This window comes from Haliotis cracherodii, unplaced genomic scaffold (assembly GCF_022045235.1).
Source record: "Haliotis cracherodii isolate W230 unplaced genomic scaffold, xgHalCrac1.p SCAF_20, whole genome shotgun sequence".
NCBI classification, from domain to species: Eukaryota; Metazoa; Mollusca; class Gastropoda; order Lepetellida; family Haliotidae; genus Haliotis; species Haliotis cracherodii.
In genome coordinates, this window is record NW_027266276.1 from 4,430,662 (window position 1) to 4,447,667 (window position 17,006).

The 17,006-nt window shown below is 42.6% G+C and overlaps 1 protein-coding gene across 1 annotated transcript in view; it reads right to left on the reverse strand.

Annotated features, from left to right (window-relative positions):
• LOC139470229 (protein white-like) overlaps positions 1 to 10,611 on the reverse strand; it is a 30,584-nt gene extending 19,973 nt beyond the window's left edge. The window contains exons 1-7 of the mRNA XM_071252550.1: positions 10,543 to 10,611; positions 5,078 to 5,417; positions 3,129 to 3,177; positions 2,572 to 2,758; positions 1,465 to 1,536; positions 864 to 962; positions 134 to 300 (exon numbers count right to left, since the gene is read on the reverse strand). Of these exons, the coding sequence (XP_071108651.1) occupies positions 134 to 300; positions 864 to 962; positions 1,465 to 1,536; positions 2,572 to 2,758; positions 3,129 to 3,177; positions 5,078 to 5,390 (887 nt within the window). The 5' untranslated portion in view covers positions 5,391 to 5,417; positions 10,543 to 10,611. The remainder of the gene's footprint in view (positions 1 to 133; positions 301 to 863; positions 963 to 1,464; positions 1,537 to 2,571; positions 2,759 to 3,128; positions 3,178 to 5,077; positions 5,418 to 10,542) is intronic.
• Between the last annotated feature and the right edge of the window lie 6,395 nt (positions 10,612 to 17,006).

The following is a 17,006-nucleotide window of genomic DNA, read 5'->3' on the forward strand; positions in this document are numbered from 1 at the left end:
GACCCCAAAGGGACACAAGCATGGGGTGCTAGGGACATATTCTGAACCGAGTGGTTTTGCTCTAGGCCCTGGCAGGGATACAAGGAAGCGAGGCTGGGTAGATGTTCCCAGTAGTGTTTCCAGGTTAACTCACTGGCTGAACATGGCGAAGACCTCCGACGATGGCTGATGGATAGTACACATGATGGTTCTGCCCTTGGCCGCCATGCTCTGCAAGGTCTTCACAATGTTCTGTGCCATGAAGGAGTCCAGCCCCGACGTCGGCTCGTCACAGAACATCAGGGGCGGATTGGTCAGCACCTTCACGGCAGAAAGAGGCAGGAATTAGAGACACGTAAACTCGGCGACACTTATGGTAGCGTGAGATAGTGACATTTAAAGCCGCGTTCAAGATTATTGAACTTATATAACGACCTATCATGACAGTGGACCAAGTGTGCCTTCACGACAGAAAGAAGCAGGACGAGAGACAATGGTAGAGTGAGATAGTGAGATGGCCGCGTTAACGCCGCGTTCAAGATTATTGTACTTATATAGCAACCTATCAGGGCAGTGGACCAAGGATGGGCTTCGCACATTGTAACTGTGTGGCGAATAGAACACGGGCCTCCAGAGTGACGAGTCACAGATTGATTAACGGCGCTTGATTGAGTGCAAATTATTTTGCAGAGTTGCGGTACTTTCCAGTGCCAGGATCCGATGCCGATGGTAAATAGTCGAATCCAGTAAATTGCATAATCTCTCTATTAATATCGCTCTCTATTGAACATGCAGGTACAACGAATGTCAATGAGTTGGAATACTTCCTTGCATATGTAGGTACAGGACCTACGTCATCTATTCATTGACAATCTTGGTTTTACCTCTGAAGCAAAGGACAGCCGCTTCATCTCGCCTCCAGAGATTCCCTTTGTCAGACCTGGTGTCCCAATCTTAGTCTCAGCGCACTTAGTCAGACCCATCTGCCAAATCACAACACTCAAGGTCAGACCCTTCTGCTAAATCACAACACTCAAGGTCAGACCCTTCAGCTAAATCACAACACTCTAGGTCAGACCCTTCTGCTAAATCACAATAATCTAAGTCAGACCCGTATGCTAAATCACAACAATCTAGGTCAGACCAATCTGCCAAATTACAAAAATCTAAGTCAGACCAATCTGCCATCACAACGATCACAACCATCTAGGCCAGACCCATCTTGCCCACAGTGATACCCATCTGTCAGATCGTTACAATCTAAATCAAGCCGGTCATCCATCTGATCACAGAACACAGATGTACGTCGGTCCCTCCTACAAATGGATGGCACACATTACACGGGAACCCGCTCTCATTGTCTTGCTACACCTACAACTTGCACCGACGAAATTCTTGTCGTTTTTCCTAACGTTAAACCATTGAAAGGATGCTTTGTAACCAGTGCCGGTTGTCTGTAGAGGTGGTTAACTGTAAGAACAATACCTCGACGATCACCTCATCCACCCTCTGTAGGCGGGCCGTCCTCGACAGTCGCCTGTCCATCCTCAACAGCGCCTGGAACAGAAACCTCCATTTAGATAAACGTAAAGATAAAAATACATGTAGATTTGACGCAGCTAACTTGATTTTTAACTCGAACGCGCGAAGACTATGCCTCACCAGTCCAATGGAGTTTTTTCGTTGTTGTTGTTTTTATGAGAGATGGTAATCATTGAAATGCAATATTTGTCTAGAACCTTCGTGCCGCCTCCGTGGTCTAGTGGTAGAGCATCCGCCCGGAGAGCGGAAGGTCCGGGGTTCGATCCCCGGCCGCGTCATACCAAAAGACGTTAAAAGATGGTACTTGTTGTTACCCTGTCTGGCGTCGGCATTAAGGGGCTAAAACAAGGACTGGTCGGCTCGGAGTCAGTATACTGTGTCTGAGTGGGGTATTCATGTTAAACTGCGGCATGGTATCTCAGTGTGCTAGCACTATAAATCGGCATTAGTCCGGACTAGTACAAGCAGCCACACACACACACACACGTACATGCACGTCGCTATATAAGTGCAATAATCTTGGACGCGACGTTAAACCCAATTTCACCTCACCTCACCTAGAATCTTCGTCGATATTTATATATGCTGAGCACAGATGCCTTGGCGGTAACCTACCCTAACGCTAACACAACTAACCCTGAGGATCGATGAGGCACTCGAGATTAGTGAAGCGATACTAAATATTGTTTTCATGACACATTACTGGGTGTCGAAAGGGGTCTATAAAAGCAACGATTTTAGCCTAGCTTTTATGGACAATTATACAGTTGGACAGAGGCTACTTCGTCTTGATCTGCTGAGGGCGCACACAGACACGCACACACACACGCGCGCACACGAACAGATGCATACACAAGCACGCACACTCAAGCACGTACGCACACGAACAGGCGCAAAAACACTCACACATGCACGCACACACACACACACACACGAATAGACGCATACACAAGCACGCACGCTCACGCACACGCAAACACACCAACCTTGAATACCTTACTATCAGCGATAAGTTGCTCAAAGCGGCGTTAAAACCCAATTCACACTTACCCTGAACTTGAGATGTTCCCTGACCGTGAGGGTCCCGATGAACATCTCATCTTGTTGAACATAGGCTGAGATGTTCTTGATGCCCTTGTCGACCTGTACGCCATTGACCTTGACAGTTCCTTCCATGGTGTACTGGGCGATGTTCCTACACGCCAGTGCGTTCATCAGAGTCGACTTGCCGGCGCCACTGGGAAATAACAACTACAGCTATAGATTTATTTCTGAAAGGCATCAACGTCAGGAAAACCGACTCGAAACAAAATCCAGTACAACCATCTGTACTGATAACCACCCCATTAAAACATGCAAATAGTCGATTATTACCCGATGTTAAGACAACGTGGAAGTTCGCTTGGGGACAATGGGGAAACCAGTTCTCTGGTGTCCCCGATCTGATATGTCTGGAATATCGCGTATAATATCACTCACTCACTCACTCACTCACTCACTCACTCACTCACTCACTCACACACCCAGCCACCCACCCACTCACTCACTCACTCACTCACTCACTCACTCACTCACCCAACCACTCACTCACGCACTCACTCACTCACCTTGCTCCAATAATGGCCAGCAAAGATCCAGGTTTCAACAGACCAGTCACTGGAACATAGAGCACAGAAATGTCACTGGAACATAGAGCACAGAAATGTCACTGGAAGGTAAAACACCATACTGCCACTCACTCTAAACCATACCAAACATCCCTCTTAGCACCCTAACACACACCAACGCAGAGTGTTTGTTACCATTCACCCTAGCACACACCAACACAGGGTCATTCTCACCACACACCCTAACACACACCAACACAGGGTCCTTCTCTCCACACACCCTAACACACACCAACACAGGGTCATTCTCTCCACACACCCTAACACACACCAACAAAGGGTCCTTCTCACCACACACCCTAACACACACCAACACAGGGTCCTTCTCTCCACACACCCTAACACACACCAACAAAGGGTCCTTCTCTCCACACACCCTAACACACACCAACACAGGGTCCTTCTCACCACACACCCTAACACACACCAACACAGGGTCATTCTCACCACACACCCTAACACACATCAACACAGGGTCCTTCTCACTCCACACCCTAACACACACCAACACAGGGTCCTTCTCACCACACACCCTAACACACACCAACACAGGGTCATTCTCACCACACACCCTAACACACATCAACACAGGGTCCTTCTCACTCCACACCCTAACACACACCAACACAGGGTCCTTCTCACCACACACCCTAACACACACCAACACAGGGTCATTCTCACTCCACACCCTAACACACATCAACACAGGGTCCTTCTCACCACACACCCTAACACACACCAACACAGGGTCCTTCTCACTCCACACCCTAACACACATCAACACAGGGTCCTTCTCACCACACACCCTAACACACACCAACACGGGGTCATTCTCACTCCACACCCTAACACACATCAACACAGGGTCCTTCTCACCACACACCCTAACACACACCAACACGGGGTCATTCTCACTCCACACCCTAACACACATCAACACAGGGTCCTTCTCACTACACATCCTAACACACACCAACACAGGGTCATTCTCACTCCACACCCTAACACACATCAACACAGGGTCCTTCTCACCACACACCCTAACACACATCAACACAGGGTCATTCTCACTCCACACCCTAACACACATCAACACAGGGTCCTTCTCACCACACATCCTAACACACACCAACACAGGGTCCTTCTCACCACACACCCTAACACACATCAACACAGGGTCCTTCTCACCACACACCCTAACACACATCAACACAGGGTCCTTCTCACCACACACCCTAGCACACATCAACACGGGGTCATTCTCACTCCACACCCTAACACAAATCAACATAGGGTCATTCTCACCACACACCCTAACACAAATCAACATAGGGTCCTTCTCACCACACACCCTAACACACATCAACACAGGGTCCTTCTCACCACACACCCTAACACACATCAACACGGGGTCATTCTCACTCCACACCCTAACACACACCAACATGGCGTCATTCTCACCACACACCCTAACACACATCAACACAGGGTCCTTCTCACTACACACCCTAACACACATCAACACAGGGTCCTTCTCACTACACCCTCTAACACACATCAACACAGGGTCCTTCTCACCACACACCCTAACACACACCAACACAGGGTCATTCTCACTCCACACCCTAACACACACCAACACAGGGTCCTTCTCACTACACCCTCTAACACACATCAACATTGGGTCCTTCTCACCACACACCCTAACACACACCAACACGGGGTCCTTCCCACAACACACCCTAACACACATCAACACAGGGTCCTTCTCACCACACACCCTAACACACATCAACACGGGGTCATTCTCACTCCACACCCTAGCACACATCAACATAGGGTGTTCTCACCACACACCCTAACACACATCAACACAGGGTCCTTCTCACCATCTTTGAGAATGTGCTTTAGCTCCACCTCTTGACTTCTACGCCCACAGCACTTCTTGTTGTCTATCTTCACGTGGACGTTGATGTTCTCCCACGACAGACATACGGACTCAATGCCGTCACTGTAGCTCGTCCTCAAGTCGGAACCTTTTCCATCGTAGGGGATGTATATGTCATTTTCCCTGACCTCCGAAGATCCGGTCAGTTGATGGTCAGTCTTCTTTTCGACTAGGGAGGTAGTGACGTTTGCATATGTTGGAGATTTCCTGTTTGACTTTTTCTGAAGTAACGGGGCTTCCTCTGCGTCTGCCATTTCTTGTCCAAATCTTCAAGAGAAGCTCTGTAAAACAGGTCGGGTTTTATTAACAGTATCTCAGAAATATTTTTGTTTGCTTTCTTTGTTTGTTTAAAGCCGCACTCAGCAATACTAGGGGTTGCTTATATAGCAATTTTGAAATGGGAGCTGTGTGTGTTGGGTGGTTGTTAGATAAGGTAGTTTTGGTTTTATTATTTTATTTGGGGTTTAAATGCGACTAATTAGTCCTGTTTTAATTAGGTATAAACCTAAGGCTTTGAATTTGTAGTATTTTGGGTTTATTTAAGGTTTTTTTTAGTACTTTCCTGATTTGGCTATTTAAGTTTTGGTATATATTTTGCCATTTTTGGTTGATTTTTGGTTTAGTGAGACTTTTGATTTCTGATTTTGAGCTGGGTAAGTTTATGCTTATTTCTGGGAGTTTAAGGGATAATTTTGCTGCTTTAACTGCCTTTTCATTTCCAAAGATTCCTAAGTGGGCGGGGGTCCAAATGAACTGTATTTGTTTACCTGCCCTAGTTAAGTTGTTTGAGCTATTGAGTATTTGATTTATTAGTGTTTATATTTTTGAGGGCTTGTAGTCCACTAAGGGAGTCGGTTAGGATGAGGATTTTTTTTGTTGTTTTTTAGATTGCTGATTGTGTAGTGCTGAGACAACTAATAGGTCTCAAGATTAAGTATTCGGCTGGATGGCAGCTGCCATTTAATTACAAAACAGACAGTCGTCTAGACGGCTCACATGTAAGTGCGCCGACATGTGCCTAAGATCATAAAATGGACAATCTTTGGTAACATCTAATTTATTGTTGTCTCACGCCAGAGCTGTGAATAATTCTGTTCATTGAACAATTGGAATTCAGGAAGTTATCAATAATTGTTTTACTTAACATAAGATAAGATAAGTTGTTTACAACATAATATTATGATGTCAGGACGTACTACAGTCAAAACCATATATTTTAAAATCAATTAAATGACAGACTATGATTTCCAAGTCCCGATTAGCAAATCAATGATGTATCAGTTTTACCACATGTGCACAGACCGCCTATACTTATATATATTTTTTTATAACTATTCTCCAGTTAAAGTCCTATCCTCTTATTAAAAAATCTGTGAGAGTGATCATCATTAACGAAACTCATCCTCGTCAAAGAATACAGAACAAATGAAGAATCAGATGCATACATTTATTGCCATGCTTCATTCATCACTAAGTAGATTTACACACATTTGTGAATAGCACTTAAACTGTGATAATGAATTTTACCATTGTCCATATTATATTATAAATATTAACCATAATATGGATTTCCGAATATATAAACGACTCCAACGTTGATATTTCAGACAAAAACAAAGTCAGCTGTCTTTTAACGTTCAGGGGAAAAGGGTTTGCTATCACAATTGAACATTTGTTTTCACCCAAGGACAATCAAATCAAGCCCAAAACACGAAAAATACACATATATGGTAAGCGACCGTCATTATACAGCGAGGGGGAAAATTCGTCTGCTCTAACTGCCTTCACACAAAAATTCCAGCCCTTAATTACCGAGGCAGCTGTGACGTAGTAGCATTACATTCGCTGCGTTTGCAGCATATAAGATGTGTAATCTGTGGAGTGACTAAAGTAATATTACGGCTGAAATCTTACTTGCATGGTTGTTTTAATAGAAAACTTACGGTTTAAAAACACAATTGTTCTTATATAATGTTTTTAGGTTTGGTTTATTAATACAAGAGAAGATTTTTATACCTATAAAACTGATCGAAAATACAGCTGAACAATAGAAAAATAAAAATAGGAGTTGTGAATAGTGACAAATTTTAATTATATCACCGTGTCAATAATTATTGATTGATTCCCTAAAACAACTGTCAAACCATTTATTGCCATGTACATACATGTACACAGGAAGTCGGCGCTGTCGGAGGCTCCAGGTAAATAAACATCGTGGTTTTATGACGGGAGATCAGACGAACCGTGAACCAGGGGCGTGCGACGTAATTACACCTAAAGGTGGTAGAACCAGGGTATTGTCTCTTGGACTGGCTAATTGACCCGTACGTATAATTGGTGAATATATTCGTTTTGACACCCGTGTTTCATGCGCATCCCAGTTCATGAGCAGAATACAGACAAATGAGGCCCCGTGATCAGCGGAGCCTTTCGGCCGTACCGAACAGTCAAGCTGCAATCTCTGAACTGAATCCAATTGCAAGCGGCGACAAGATTTCTTCCCTTACCCAATCATGATCGTTGCTCAGAAATGTTCACATCTATCTTCAGTAAATCATGAAATTGATGCGAGCATGACATTTATGCGAAAAAATGCGATCGTCAGTCCCTCTGATTATTTTAATTAATATGTTTCATTTCATCATGATAAAAAAGTTAGTCACTTATAAGGTTACCACGTTGAAAATAGAAACGATCGTTAACAAAAACAACAAAATATATTCTCTCATCACTCAGCCTAACAGTGACATAACTGCAAATTAAACAATCAAGTACGCTAAAGTATTACACATGGTGGGTGGAGGACCAGGGGCACTTTGAGTTTGACAGGTGTCATCAACTGGTCAAGTAACATCACGGTTTGTATATTCAGTTGATTGGACAGTCTAGACTGGCGCCAACTAATCATGACGGCGTCTTCAGAACAGAACAGAACTTTATTTCTCCCAGCTTTAGGCTTACGTGGATAACGGAAAATTTTGTTTAAGTGATAGCACATTTGTAATTCAATCTAATATACTTTCCTTGATTGATCATATGGCTGCGGTCGTAGATCCGGATGTATCTAAATATGCTCAGTATATTACACAGGGTTTATTGTTATACGATTAGGATTAATAGATACAATTGAGTATTTATACCCTTGATCATTAAGTTAGTCACTACTTTCACATTTTGATTTGTTTGATTTGGGTTATTATTAAAATGACAAAATACGAAATCATTCCGAGTATATTTGTATTATATATTGTACCCCAATACGTAATTATATTGTGTATAAATAAGGACACTAGGTTAATTACTGTAATTGATTATTTGATAAACATATTCGCATTTAGTTGCGTGATATGTCACAGAGGTAAAGCTAATTCATAACAACTAATTGTCCCATTTATTTGGCTTCTATCTTTTATATGAAACAAATGCTATAACATGGGGTGATAAACTTCATTGGCAATAGACGTAGCATATAATTGTCTGCATGAACAGTCTACTCTGTTCCAGATATGTTTATTCATTTTGTCAGCATTTAAATCATTGCATTCCTGGCGCAATGATTCATTTGACGAAATCTTGTTACTTGTTTTGAATTACCGTCAGATAGCTCCAGAACAATTATAAAATTTCCAGCCCTATGTGTTGCGCATAATTCCGAGATAATTCGAAGTTCATATTCTTGTACGAACACTTATCAAATTTTTTTTTATACCTAGTACTATTATGTACATATGTATATTAGTTCAAATTATAATAATGAGGCCCTCTATATTTTCGAAACGGTCTTTGTTCTACGACAACCGTAAGTCGGTATGGGAAAACAAAATATTTGTTTAATTGTTCAAAGTTCAAAGTCAGTGTCATATGATTATAGACAAGGAAGATAAGAAATTAAATATAAAGAGTAGCCACTTTAAATGACAGAAATTCTTTTAGTAAAATTTGCTCATGATTTGGTCTTTTCGTGGTACATAGTGCCAAAATACTCTTAATTATTTACTTTCATGTCATTACTAATCTCACATAAGGTCAAAAGTTGTACAACTTTTAACAGATATGATTATGACATGTTGTATCCAAACATTTCCAAACATGTCCAAACAAATCCAAACATTTCCAAACAAATCCAAACAAATCCAAGCTTGGAAATATGACCTTGCCAAATAATGGAATGGTCATATTTCCAATTGGAATGGTGGTATTTCCAAGTTTTGGATTTTTTGGAATGGATGATATTTTTTTCCAGTGATTGATTGCTGAAGACCTATTCTACCCCGGATCTTCATGGGTCGATTTAGAAATAACGAGAGTGAGGTACCGTTGATTACGAGTGCATTTCAAAACGTATCTTACCAGCGAAAGCCTCGTGGTCCAAGGGGCGCTGATCATTTAGAACGCGAGGTTCAAGGTCCTTAGCAGACGCAGCGATGAATGTGGTGGCGGTCTTTCGACATGTTTTGTTTATCAACGATTCCCCGAACCTTAATAATGCCACGATGGCTTCACTACCAGAATACAAAAGTGAGAGTCTGAAAACTCTCTTCCAACCTATTTGTTCGGGAGTCCTACTATGGGTCCATGGAAGCTGCAAGTACTCACGTACAATCATTCGAGTAGAATATATCAGCTATACAGTTTTGATATGCATCCGTAATGTCTGGTGTCCTGGTGTGTTGTGAAATATAGAAGTGTATGCAGGAGTGTTTTCACCCTCTGGGAGTAGTCAGACGTTGCAGAGAACAGACACACCATGTTACCGACGGCAACCCCACCCCCCCCCCCCCCCCACACCCCACCCCCCGTCCACCCACACCCCCACACCCCACACACTCCACACCCACCCACACCCCACACCCCACACCCCACCACCACTAACAACACCCCGCCCCTTCGAATGAAAAGCTGATGCCCAAAAAGACCCATTTGCACATGATCTTATTCAACACTGATGTCAGTAGCCATGGTGTCCAACCAATCTACACTTGAATGTGGTTCGGGCGATATATTACATTAACCCAGCATATGACACAAGAAGCCATACTGCCTAACCGATTCACACTAGAATGGGGTGTATGGGATAAATATTCAATCCCCTCAACAATTATCGTAAAAGAGGAGGACGATCTGCAAGATAACATAAAACGTCAATACCCAATCCAGCTCATCCACCGAAACAGATTCCATTGGGCGGAAAAGACAAAATAGTTATGAAAATTATAGGAATGGATAAGTGAAAATCAGTGATGACACCAAGTGTTCACGAAACTAGTACGCATTTCCTGCCCTACCGGCAACACCCGTCACATTATCTTTTATGATCGCCCTCAATATACCTGGAAACTACATACATTTCTGTATGACAGTGAATATACACATACCCAGATATTATACACAACCACGCACACTTACTTGTACAAGTTGATCAACGATCAAGAGGTGATGTACACCACGCCGACCAAACGCATGAAATGTAGATTGGCAAATAACTTATCTCAAGTATGAGACTGCACACTGGTCTCGCTGACATCACAGTGCAGTCACGTGTCCGTGACGGGACCCTGCAGCATGCATTGGTCGTTATACTCCGGGGCCTGGCAGGGTTCAGAAAACCTGCCGTGTTTGATAACAGGTACAAATGGGTTATCAGACTATCAGGCATATAGCAGATACTTTATTGATATGTTAACTTATTTTGGCTTCGCATTTCAAGGTTTTCATGCAGTGTTTCCGTTGTATATGTATACTGTATCAGTTTTAATAATTATCTAATTATTATTTAAAGTGTATCAGCGTTGACTTCATAGTTGAAGTATCAGTAGTGGTAGCTGTGGTAGTGGGAGAGGTTTGTAGTGGTGGTAGTAGTAGTAGCAGTAGCAGTAGTAGTAGTAGTAGTAGTAGTAGCAGTATGGGTAGTGATAGTCGTACTTGTGGTAGTGTAGTGTAGTGTAGTGTAGTGTTGTGTAGCGTAGTGGTAGTGGTAGTGGTAGTGGTAGTAGCAGCAGTAGTAGCAGTAGTAGTGGTAGTAGTATTAGTAGTAGAAGTAGTAGCAGTATAGGTTGTGATAGTCGTAGAAGTAGTTGCAGTATGGGTAGTGATAGTCGTAGTCGTGGTAGTATAGCGTAGTGGTAGTAGTTGTGGTAGTAGTAGTGTAGTAGTAGTAATGTAGTGGTATTTGTTGTAGTAGTAGTAGTAGTAGTAGCAGTAGTAGTAGTAGTAGTAGCAGTAGCAGTAGTAGTAGTAGTAGTAGTAGTTGTAGTAGTAGTAGTAGTAGTAGTAGTAGTAGTAGTAGTAGTAGTTGTAGTAGTAGTAGTAGTAGTAGTAGTAGTAGTAGTTGTTGTTGTGGTGGTGGCTTAAGAGGCTGGAGATTATAATATTATCGTTTCTTGTCCGTAATGTATAATCTCGCTTTCAACAAACTCATGAGGGCTTCTGCATTATAAATCCGAGTCAACTGCCTACCGGGAAATATACCCTGTGTAATAACAGACGTCCCACAAACTGATCTGGAGAGGAAGCTGCTACACTATGTCACTATATGGGACATCATACAGTCGTAGTACATGTAGTGATAGCAGGTGTCGTTGCAGTAGTTGCAGCACTTCCACTAGAAAGATGCATGAGAAGTTATGATAGTTACATAAGTAGTGGCAGTAGTAGTAGAAGTAGTAGTAGTAGTAGTAGTATGGGTAGTAGTGGTGGTAGTAGTGTAGTAGTAGTAGTAGTAGAAGTAGTAGAATGGGTAGTAGTAGTAGAAGTAGTAGTAGCAGTAGCAGTAGCAGTAGCAGTAGTAGTAGTAGTAGTAGTAGTAGTAGTAGTAGTAGTAGTAGTAGTAGTAGTAGTAGAAGTAGTAGTAGTAGTGTAGTAGTAGCAGAAAGTAGTAGTAGTAGTAGCAGTAGTGGTAGTAGTAGTAGTAGTAGTAGTAGTAGTAGTAGTAGTAGTAGTAGAAGTTGTTGTGGTTGTGGTTTAAGAGGTCGGAGATTATAATATTATTGTTTCTTGTCCGTAATGTATAATCTCGCTTTCAACAGCCTCATGAGGGATTCTGCATTATAAATCCGAGTCAACTGCCTACCGGGAAATATACCCTGTGTAATAACAGACGTCCCACAAACTGACCTGGAGAGGAAGCTGCTACACTATGTCACTATATGGGACATCATACAGTCGTAGTACATGTAGTGATAGCAGGTGTCGTTGCAGTAGTTGCAGCACTTCCACTAGAAAGATGCATGAGAAGTTATGATAGTTACAGAAGTAGTGGTAGTAGTAGTAGAAGTAGTAGTAGTAGTAGTAGTAGTAGTATGGGTAGTAGTGGTGGTAGTAGTGTAGTAGTAGTAGTAGTAGTAGTAGTAGTAGTAGTAGTAGTAGAAGAAGTAGTAGAATGGGTAGTAGTAGTAGTAGAAGTAGTAGTAGTAGTAGCAGTAGCAGTAGCAGTAGCAGTAGTAGTAGTAGTAGTAGTAGTAGTAGTGTAGTAGTAGCAGAAAGTAGTAGTAGTAGTAGTAGTAGTAGTAGTAGTAGTAGCAGTAGTGGTAGTAGTAGTAGTGTAGTAATAGCAGAAAGTAGTAGTAGTAGTAGTAGTAGTAGTAGCAGTAGTGGTAGCAGTAGTGGTAGTAGTAGTAGTAGTAGTAGTAGTAGTAGGGGGAGGAGGAGGAGGAGGAGGAGGAGGAGGAGGAGGAAGTAGTAGTTATGGTAGTAGTGGTAGTAGCCCGCATCGCCACGCCACGACCTGTCCTGCATCAGAATATTTCCTGATCTCCCCCAAAGTGCTGACACTGACGTATGCAAGTTGTATTATGCTTCTCCGTGCTGGGCATCATGCTATCCCCGTGAACCCGCATCATTATTACCCCGGTTAGTGCGCGCTCGATCTTTATTCTCAGCTCCATGGGGAGCAGACATCCCATATTGCCTGTAAGGCGCTAGAAGATCAAAAGTCAACCTACCATGTCATCCTACCTGCTAGGAAAACATATTTTTAACAATGTCATTTGCTCAATGAGATAAACAGTATTTAACTACGACCGATAAATCTTCTTTATAATGCATGGAGACCCGTGAGCATCCGGGGTAGAATAGATCTTCAGCAATCCATGATTACCGTAAAAGGTGACTATGCTTGTCGTAACGGCATCGACTAACGGGATCGGCTGGTCAGGCTCTCTAATTTAGTTGATGCATGGCATCGTATCCAAATTGCAGGGATCGATGCTCATGATGTCAACATGGTTGCGGCGTTAAACAACAAATAAACAAACAAACAAACATATAATGCATGGATGTTCGACAAACGTCTATTTGGAGGCGTGGTTGTAACGGAGTAGCCTCCCTTTACCTTTAGGGATCTTTCAGAAGCGGGGAACACCACGTCCACTCGGCTAGCAACGTGACACCTGGAGCAGTGAACTAATAGTGCGATTCGTGTACCGGCAGGTCACGCCGAATGAGCGTCGTGCGACATCTATACAGCTTACTCAATCACAGCAGCTTTTCAAAAGGTAAGTTGGTGCATTAAAAAAGGGAAATTTAGGTGAGGTAAAAGGAGATTTTAGGTCATGTCAAAATTTATTTTTGCACTTATATAGCAACGTAAATGCGCGTGTGTGGCTGCCCGTACTAGGTAGGCGTACTAGTGCCTGCCAACTGGGATCCAAAGCTGCAGTTTAACATTGATACCCCACTGTTTACTGACTCAAAGTCAGTGCTTGTTTTATCCTCCTAATGCCTACCGTCTTGCAGCGTAACAACAAGGACTTTCTTTAAACGTCTTTTGGTATAATGCTGCTACACCGACCTTCCGCTCTAATCCATGAGCCAGACCCCAAAGGTTTATACAGCGGTACCACCTGGAGTGGCAAAATCTCAGTATTATTTTTTGAAAGTCATATATCCATAGATGAATAAAAAATGTGAAAGCTATCCGGGACTCACAGCTTCAGATATTTGTTTAGCGGTAGCGAGATCTAAGATCTGATTTTGATGGGATTGGATACAAGTCAAACATGGGAATAGTCTCAGACATCATCTTAGACACCAATGCGACACATTTGGAAATGTCTACATGTCTACCATAAAACCTGTTGTAAGCTTTTATTAAACATGAATTGACAATGAAAGCGAAGAACTAGTCTAGATTATCCGCCGAAACAGATTCCACATGGCGTAAAGCGCAAAATAGATTCGAAAATTATATGAATTGAATTGATAATCAGCGATGACTCCAAGTGTTCGCGAAAAGCGTAAGCATGTCCCGCCCTACAGGTAGCACCCGCCATTCACGCAGTTTACATCAAGAAGTACGTATTTAATGCCTGACGCAGCACATTATTACTCCTGCCGTGCGAGGGCAGCTAATAAACAAACCAGACAAAGAAGTGACCGATGAACCAGAATATCCAGTGACGCGATGGTGTATTTACTGATATTGTTGAAACTAATGAAAACGACACTTTAGTTTTGAATTACGGCTGCTGTGTACAAGTGCAGAAATTCTGCTGCTGAAAGTAATGAAAACGGTTCTCGAAATATATTCGCTTTTCAACACGGTTGGGGCCAGTTTTTGTGTCTTCGTCCAAACCAATCTCGTTAAAATCAGTTCTCGCTGCCGCTAACAAAGATCTGAGGACATCCCATCACGGGTCACGTCAGAACGAGCTTTCGCGGACTTTGACCGACCACTGAAACGACTAACAAGAGTGAGTGAGTGAGTGAGTATGGTTTTACACCGCTTTTAGTAATATTCCAGCAATAGCACGGCGGGGGACACCATTGTACCCATGTCGGGAATCGAACCCGGGTCTTCGGCGTGACGAGCGAACGCTTTAACCACTAGGCTACCCGACCGCCCCGACTAACAACAAGTCGACATCAACCGATTAGAAAGCAGCTTTCTCGAGCTTTACGGTACTCGTTTCAACCTGACGACTTCCTTTTTGACTATGCTTGAAAAATATGTTTACACAGTTCTCGATTAAAATTTTGAAAACTGAACAAACGAACATTCCGGAATGTCTAATATATGGTTGCGATTCTATTGGAGTGCTTCCCACGTACTGTGCAACGTCTCTTCCGTTCAAATGTCTATCCCACGTGAGCGAGAGATAGACGATAATTTTGAAGGAATCAGTCGTACGGGCCGTAAGTATCGTTCGGAATACCCCGTTTTAACGTTTTCGAGATTGCGTGATTAGAAAACACATTCCGACTGTCACTTTCATGATCTGGTAAGCGACGCTTTGATTGGTTGGATGTAAGGTCGTTCTGACGTGACCCGTAATGGGATGTCCTCAGATCTTTGTTTAGCGGTAACGTGAACTAAGATCTGATTTTAATGAGATTGGGTCCAAACATTTCTTTTGTTTATGACACAGCATAGATAAATGATGAAAGTCGGGGATTTCAGTCCTTCGGCAGAAACATCGACCAGGTTTAAGTAAACATAAATTGACAATGCACGAAAGAAACTACTAAGGCTGTAGATTTCGCTGTTAAGTTCAGTGACTTTAGTTCAACAAACGTAATCAGATTCGAAACCACCATCATAGGTCTGGCACGCCGAAGGGAGACAACTCTGCGCAGAGAGTTGCGGGACTTAAACGACTGGGCCAACCGTCCCCTCCCATAATAAAAGTCAGAGATTTCATAATCCTGGTTTGTAAGTTAACACATAGTGATCCATGATGAGATACTTGTAGCACGGTAAACAGCGCCCTAACTCCACTGATCCCCTGTCAGATATTTGGCTTAAAACTTCCGTGCCGGTTGCTGGGGTACACACTTGATGAAACGATAAGAGTTCAAAGGTCAGACGCATGCTTAATGCAACGGAACGGAGCATGAACTATTCTCATATATGTGTGTGTGTGTGTCTCTCTCTCTCTCTCTCTCTCTCTCTCTCTCTCTCTCTCTCTCTCTCTCTCTCTCTCTCTCTCGCTCTCTCTCTCTGTATGTGTGTGTCTGTGTGTCTGTGTCTGTGTGTGTGTGTGTGTATGTGTGTGTATGCATGTGTGTGTGCTTGTGTGTGTGTGAGAGAGAGAGAGTGTGTGTGTGTCTGTGTGAGAGTGTGTGTGTCAGTCTGTGTGAATACTACATGTTTATATACATTTATGTATAATGTATAAATACCATAATTACATCTCCCTGTCTTTTATTATGTCGTGAATATTGAATTTGAATCACTTAAATTCAAAATCATGCTCTTTGCATTTTCATAAACCTAACTTTAAGACAACGTGACTGGCGGCACGCCAGTGTTTTGTGGGTAAGATCGATATCGGTATTCTTCGCGGGGGCATTTACGACTGATTACGTTCGGTAGTCCCCCTCCAACCTAACAAGAAGAGCCTACCCGTTACACAACTGCGTCAAATTGCAGTAATGTCGTTTTAACGGTTAACATACAGGTGCGTGTACGTACAAGCTTGTTGAGACAGTGTTTAGTGCCCGGCTGAAGTATTGCGCATTGGCAACAGTGTACTGACTTGGTGAGTGTTCCTGTGTTGTTCCTGTGTTGTTCCAGTGTTGTTACTTGTAAGTAGTTTAAGTCATCAATGTTACATTTCTGTGTGTAATACGAAAGAAGTGTGTCGTAATTAATATAATGAGGCATTTGTTATTACAAATACCGTCACGACATGACACTTTGAAGTTTCAAACTTGAAGTGAGTTTACTCGTATTCGATACTTTAACCTTTCAATAATATGTACAGTAAACCAGTCCCACCCAGTCCCATGATATAAATCATGCACCAGTGCAATGATATATATTGTGTATCAGCCATGACATATATATCGCACATCAGTGCTATTAAATATTGTGCATATGTCCTATGATATATGTTGTACACCAGTCCTAAGATATATATCGTATATCAGTG